Source organism: Leucoraja erinacea, chromosome 8 (genome assembly GCF_028641065.1).
Source record: "Leucoraja erinacea ecotype New England chromosome 8, Leri_hhj_1, whole genome shotgun sequence".
NCBI lineage: Eukaryota > Metazoa > Chordata > Chondrichthyes > Rajiformes > Rajidae > Leucoraja > Leucoraja erinaceus.
Window position 1 is genome coordinate 10,304,727 of NC_073384.1, and position 6,710 is coordinate 10,311,436.

Sequence of the window (6,710 nt, forward strand, 5' to 3'; positions counted from 1 at the left end):
CCCTCTGAACAGCATTCTCCTGCCTTCTGCCCATAACCTCTGACACCCGTACTAATCAAGAATCTATCTATCTTGGCTTTAAAAATGTGTCACTTCTCCCAAATTATAATTAAAACATAAAGTACATGAAACTGATTGTGTTGATGCACATATATCATTGGGATTATCAAGTGGACACCTCCCTTCACTGGTGTTTCGTTGAGTTAAGCCAAGAGCACCTCGGGAAAGCTCAATCCAGTATCCGACTCACAAGGTCAAACTGAAAGGTGGTTTACACAGTATAAACCCCCCTGCAGTGATTATATGTGATTCCAGGGTCTGTTTCCACTCTACAGGCATAATTAAGATTGTCCCATTATATACTCTCAGCGGTATGTGGGAAAATACGTCTTTCACTGAATCTTAAGTCAGAATCTCTTCTAGGTTGAAGAAAACAAACAGTATTAAAATGGTATGCGAGGGCTGTGAACTGCAAATGCTATTTTTGTAACTACGTATCTTTGAGGTTGCTTTCAGCCGATCATGAAGAAAACACGCCGGGGCTACTAAATTGTGGCTCTGAGACACATATGGTTTTGGTTTGGATGGCATGGTAATCATTTCACGTTTTATTTCTGAGACCTCATGGCATGGCGAAGTGTGGAATTTCATGTCCTCTGGGAATGCAGGCAATGTTAAAGAGCACAAACATTTTTGGCAGATGTATCGATTTGGAAGAAAAATATTAAACCCTGTTTACAAAAAACCGATATATATATATAGTTTTTTTTAAAAGGGCTTAGTTTCAAAGCGGACGGTCGATCCATCTCGAGGCTTTCCAGGTGAGTGCCCTCGAGCTTGAAGGTCGAAGACACTCTTCTGGACTCACGGATTAGGTCGCCCAAGTGGGACAGCCCCTTAACTCTCCTTCATGTTCGAGAGTAGTCCCGTGTACTCGAGGCCTCAGCTAGGTCGCGGCATATTTTTCAACATGTCTAAAAATGCCCACGAGTAAAAAAAGGTCGCCATGGAAAAAATCAATACTTTTTTTATTCGTAGGTTTAGTTGAAGTAGGTCGTAGTAGGTCGGCATGTTATTCGTAGGTAATCGAGGGTAGCCGAAGGTAATCGAAGGTAGTCGAATGTAGTCGTAGATAGTCTTCAACATAGTTGAAGGGAGGTCCAAGGAGATCGAAGGAGGTCGTCTTCACTCTCCACTATTCGGTGTCGAACTTTCCCGATGTTAGTCGTAGGTAGTCGTAGCTAGTTGAAGCTTGTCTTCAACATAGACGAAGGAGGTTGAAGGAGGTCTTCTGCATAGTCGAAGGAGGTCTTCAACATGACATTTTTTCAAACTCTCCTAAACACATCTAAACTCGACAATTAGGTCGCCCAAGTGGGACAGCCCCTTAACACTATCGACGACTACCTTTGACTACCTTCGATTACCTTTGACTACCTTCAATTGCCTTTGATTGTTTGTGTGTGTGGTATATGTGCTTGTGTGTGGTGTGTGTGGTGCGTGTGGGTGTGTGTGTGTATTTATGTGTGTGTGAGTGTGTGTATTTGTGTGGGTGTGGGTGTAGTGGGTGTGGTGTGTATGTATGTGTGTGTGTGTGTGTGTTTGTGCGTGTGTGGTATGGTGTGTGTGTGTGTGTATGTGCGTGTTTGTATGTGTGTGTGTGTGTGTGTGTGTGTGGTGTTGTTGGGGTGGTTTGTGTGTGTGTGTGTGTGTGCGCGTGTGTGTTTGTGTGTGTGTGTGTGTGTGGTGTGTGTGTGTGTGTGTCTGTGTGTGTGTGTGTGTGTGTATGGGTGTGTGGGTGTGTGTGTGTTTTCTGGTTAGAATACGTGAAAATTATCCTCAGGTACAATCTACTTTGCAAAAAATAAGTTACATTCTCATTCCCGGGCTAGATGGTTAAATATAGCGAGCACAGCTGTTTCGGCTCCGGATGGATTAAAAATGCACAGTTCCCACGACCTCGGCGATAAGGATCGCAGGAGTAGGGGGATAATGTTAGCTCGGGGCACCACTTCCCCAGCGCTGCCTCCTCCTCCGCGTCCACATTTGCAAAACTCCGTTCGTTTAACGCTAAATGCCTGAAGCTGCTTCGCTCCCTGAGGCTGCTTCGCTCGACGTGAGCCCACGTTAACCTGTGCAGCGGAATTCTGACAGTTTCGCACACTGAGATCACACTTCTTTCTTTTTTTTTTCCGTGGGAAACTATTTTATTTTATCCTTTTCATACACTTATGTTATTGGAGCAACCGCGGACTGGGACCTTTGAACAGACACACGGGTGTGGTATTTGGCCAGATGACCAGTAAACTCCTGATAAGGAGCCTTGCTAAACACAGAAAGTCTCTTTCCAAAGATCGGGGGGTCAGTTAGCTGTAACATGGCATCGAAGGTAGCTTTAGCGAAGTTACCCATTGTGGCCGTGCAGCCTCTGGCGAAGGTGTAGCAATCACGGATACCAGCCATGCAGCAGTTTCTTGGGTACAGGGGCTGAGACTGACTATACCATTAGTCCAGTACCACGGCGAGCAGGGATCAGACAGACCAAAACGGAACCACATCGGCCAGTCACCTTGCAAGATACAGTGTGGGTTTTGCCAACCCTGTTACCCCAGGAATGATGGACAGTTTTGCCAGAATGATGCCCCCTCGAATGGCAGTGGCCATTTCCTTTGAGCATTTGACGCCCAACCCACCCAATGTTCCTAGCTGGAATCAATGATCAGAAGACACTGCCCTTTCTTGAGGGGGTAGGAAAGAACTGCAGATGATGATTTGAATCGAAGAAAGACACAAAATGCTAGAATAACTCATCGGGACAGGCCGCATCTTTGGAGAGATGTTTCGGGTCGAGACCATTCTCCCTTCTCTCCGGAGATGCTGTCTGTCCCGCGGAGTTACTCCAGCATTTTGTGTCTACCTTACTTGAGGGGGGTTTGCGATGAGGCAAAGCGCTAGATGAGAAAAAGTGTGCTTGAACTTTTCAAGTGCATCTTCGCTGGAATGTTAAAGATGAAGGAATGTTGACATTGTAACTCCCAAGTGACTTCTTGGCGGTTTCCGCTAGTTTCTGTTTAAGGGCCGTGGGACAATCGCATCTAGTAACACGGCTGCGGGAATCTGAGAACCCAAGGGGGTGGGGGTGGGGGGTGGGGGGGAGGGGGAAGAGAAATAAAAGTACATCTGGAAAATATACAGCTCCGCCATCTCCGGCGTGTTGGCCACCTGGATCCGCGGACTGGTTGCGCTTGTGAAGATGTTACTCTGAAGAAGCCGAAACGCCACCCACTCGTTTCCTCCTGAGATGCTGCCTGTCCCGCAGAGCTACTCCAGCTTGTTGTGTCTACCTTCGGTTTAAACCAGCATCTGGAGATCTTTGTTACACAAGATGCTGCTGCTGCTGCTGCTGCTGTTGATGCTCGGCTCGTTGTCCGCGGTGACTGGGAACCTGCCTCTGCCCTCTCACACGCTGTGCGTGGCCGATGCGTGTTACACGGCATATCTGCACAGGAAGACCTTCCACCCAGCCTCGGAAAGTTGCAAATACAACGGAGGCAAACTGGCCACCGTCGGGGACGCCGGCGAAGACGAGCTGATCCACCGACTCTTGTCCGGGTTCCCCGCCGGCCGGCGGGCGAAGAGTAGGTTCTGGCTGGGGCTGCATCTACCCCCGAGGCACTGCTACCAACACCACCGGCCGCTGAGAGGCTTCCAGTGGACGGCCGGGGGAGGGGAGACGGCTTATTCCAACTGGGCGAGGGAGCCTTTGAGCACTTGCACGGCGCACAGGTGCGTCCACCTAGTGAACAGCTCCAGCCCCGGCGGCGCCAACTACAAGTGGATGGACGGGTCCTGCAGCCACGCTATGGACGGTTACCTGTGCAAGTTCAGCTTCAGGGGTATGTGCCCGCGGGTGGAGCTGGGCGGCCCGGGCTCGGTCACCTACACCCCGCCGTTTAGGGCCGAGATCCTCTCCTCGCCTCTCATCCCCTTCGGTTCCCTGGCGGTCGTATCGTGCGCCGTGGGCTCGCCTGCCCAGGTCTACATGCTGTGCGTGGAACTGGAGCCTCAGAGTTACGGCTGGTCGAAGAACGGCTCCTTCTGTCTCCCCGCTTCGGGCTGCGACCTGGACAACGGCGGGTGCGCTCAGATCTGCGTGAGCGGAGAAGGGGGAGACGGTGGTGGTGGTGGGGCAGGAGGAGATAGCCACCGGTGCCAGTGCAAGGCTGGGTACCAGCTGGAAGCAGACCAACGCTCCTGTGAGCCGCGGGACCCGTGCAAGGGCCACCAGTGCCAATTCCAGTGCGTGGGCCACCTGTTGGAGTACCAGTGCGTCTGCCCGTCGGGCTACCGGTTGGCCGGAGACGGACGCAATTGCGTGGACCTGGACGAGTGCGCCGGTCGCCCCTGCCACCACACCTGCCTCAACACCGACGGTTCCTACCGGTGCCAGTGCAGAGCCGGCTACCGGCTCCAAGCAGGCGCTCGCTCCTGCGCCGATATCGACGAGTGCGCGTCCAGCCCCTGCCATGGGACTTGCTCCAACACGATGGGCAGCTTCGAGTGTTCCTGCAGTCCGGGGAGCAAGCTGGGGCAAGACGGAGTGAGCTGTCTCCCGACTGACCGGGCCACCACCCCCCACATCTCGGCCACCACGGTGGGAGACCGGAGTCCCACAACACTCGCTCCTCTGGTGCTCCACGCTGTTGACTCGGCCACCCCTCGCCCTGGGACCTCCTCCGCTCAGCCAGAAGAAACCAGAGGTCGTCTCAGGCTCAGCAGCTTGGCGGCGGAGACGCGTGGCCCGGGCTTGTCCGCCGTTACTTCTCCCAGCTGGGACGGGGACCAGATCCAGGACCGCTCCCCCGGCCTGTCGTGGTTCCTGAGGGGCGCGCTGGTCTCTGTCGCCGTCCTCCTGCTAGTGCTGTGCGCGGTGGGGTTCACCCTGTGCCTTCGCCACCGGCTGCTCAAGAAGAAAGAGAGCAACGCCGGGGACTACTACAGCTGGGTTGAAGCGGCGGGACAATCCAAATTCAGGGCTCCGTATGTCAAGTGCAGCCGCTCAAGGGACAACTACATCGAGATCGAAGCCAGTCAAACCGAAGTATAGACCAGAGAGAGACCTATTCAATAAACCAGAACCACCCATATGTGCTCACCTCAAGAGCTCGTATCTTGCACACCCGGCTGCAGCTTCAGAAAGAAAGATAGGCAGGTCTATCCCCTGATGAATTAACTGTCTCTCTCCCCACAGATGCTGCCCGGCCTGCTGAATATCTATCACACTTCCATGCCACGATACGATACGATGCCACCACACAGGTACAGGCCATTTGGCCCATCGAGACTACAGTGGCTCTCACAGCGCACCCATCTCCCCATACCCTACTGTATCTCACACGCTTATCGACTTCCCATTCACCAATCACCCACCACAACGGGGCAAATTGCAGTAACATAGAAAATAGGTGCAAGAGGAGGCCATTCGGCCCTTCGAGCCATTCATTGTGGTCATGGCTGATCGTCCCCGATCAATAACCCGTGCCTGCCTTCTCCCCATATCCCTTGACTCCACTAGCCCCAAGAGCTCTATCTAACTCTCTCTTAAATCCATCCAGTGATTTGGCCTCCACTGCCCTCTGTGGCAGGGAATTCCATAAATTCACAACTCTCTGGGAGAATTTTTTTTTCTCAGCTCAGTCTTAAATGACCTCCCCTTTATTCTAAGACTGTGGCCCCTGGTTCTGGACTCACCCAACATTGGGAACATTTTTCCTGCATCTAGCTTGTCCAATCCTTTTATAATTTCATATGTTTCTATAAGATAACCCCTCATCCTTCTAAACTCCAGTGATGACAAGCCTAGTCTTTTCAATCTTTCCTCATATGACAGTCCCGCCATCCCAGGGATCAATCTCGTGAACCTACGCTGCACTGCCTCAATCACAAGGATGTCCTTCCTCAAATTAGGAGACCAAAACGAGTCATACAAAGTGGAAACAGGACCTTTGTGCCCAATATGCCCACGCCGACCAACATACCCCATCTACACTAGTCCCACCTGCCATGTAGCTGTCTAAATGTTTCTTAAACGTATGAATGTACCTGCCTCAACTACCTCCTCTGGCTGTTCATTCAATATACCTACCACCCTCTAAGTGCTTATGTATAGTGATACGTACTGAACTGTATACATCAATTAATTTCATTGCACCTTGGTACATGTGAGAAATAAAGTAACATAACCATACCATACTCTTTATGTAAAGGAAGTGCCACAAAGGTTCCTATTAAATCATACCCCCTCAGCTTATATCCTCTGGTTCTCGGTTCTCCTACTCTGTGTGAGAGACTGCATTTCCCCGATCTATCCCTCTTATTATTTTGTACATCTCTATAAGATCACCCCTCATCCTTCCATGTTCCAAGGAATAAAGTCCTAGCCAGCTCAACTTCTCCCTATAGCTCAGGCCCTCGAGTCCAGGCAACATCCTCATAAATCCTTTCTGCACCATTTCCAGCTCAATGTGGCCCTAACTATAAACTACTCAAAATGTGGCCTTAACATTGTCTTGTGCAACTGTAACATGACCTTCCAACTTCAATGCTCAATAGACCCAAAGTCTAACTCAGTGGGTCAGGCAGCATATCTGGAGAAAAGGGATGGGTGATGTTTTGGGTCAGAACAATTCACTAGACTGAAAGTCGGGGGG

At 51.1% G+C, this 6,710-nt stretch overlaps 1 protein-coding gene and 1 pseudogene across 1 annotated transcript; one reads left to right on the plus strand and one right to left on the minus strand.

Annotated features, from left to right (window-relative positions):
• Window positions 1-2,175: 2,175 nt before the first annotated feature.
• On the minus strand, window positions 2,176-3,204 carry LOC129699225 (40S ribosomal protein S2-like; annotated as a pseudogene).
• Window positions 3,205-3,225: 21 nt separating this feature from the next.
• Window positions 3,226-6,710, plus strand: LOC129699304 (complement component C1q receptor-like). The gene has a single exon (XM_055638967.1). The coding sequence runs from the start codon at window positions 3,386-3,388 to the stop codon at window positions 5,105-5,107; it is 1,722 nt and encodes a 573-aa protein (XP_055494942.1). The 5' UTR covers window positions 3,226-3,385; the 3' UTR covers window positions 5,108-6,710.

What these genes read in the sequence shown, in the direction of transcription:
- LOC129699304 (XM_055638967.1), top strand. Translation starts at nt 3,386, where the DNA reads ATGCTGCTGCTGCTGCTGCTGCTGTTGATGCTCGGCTCGTTGTCCGCG.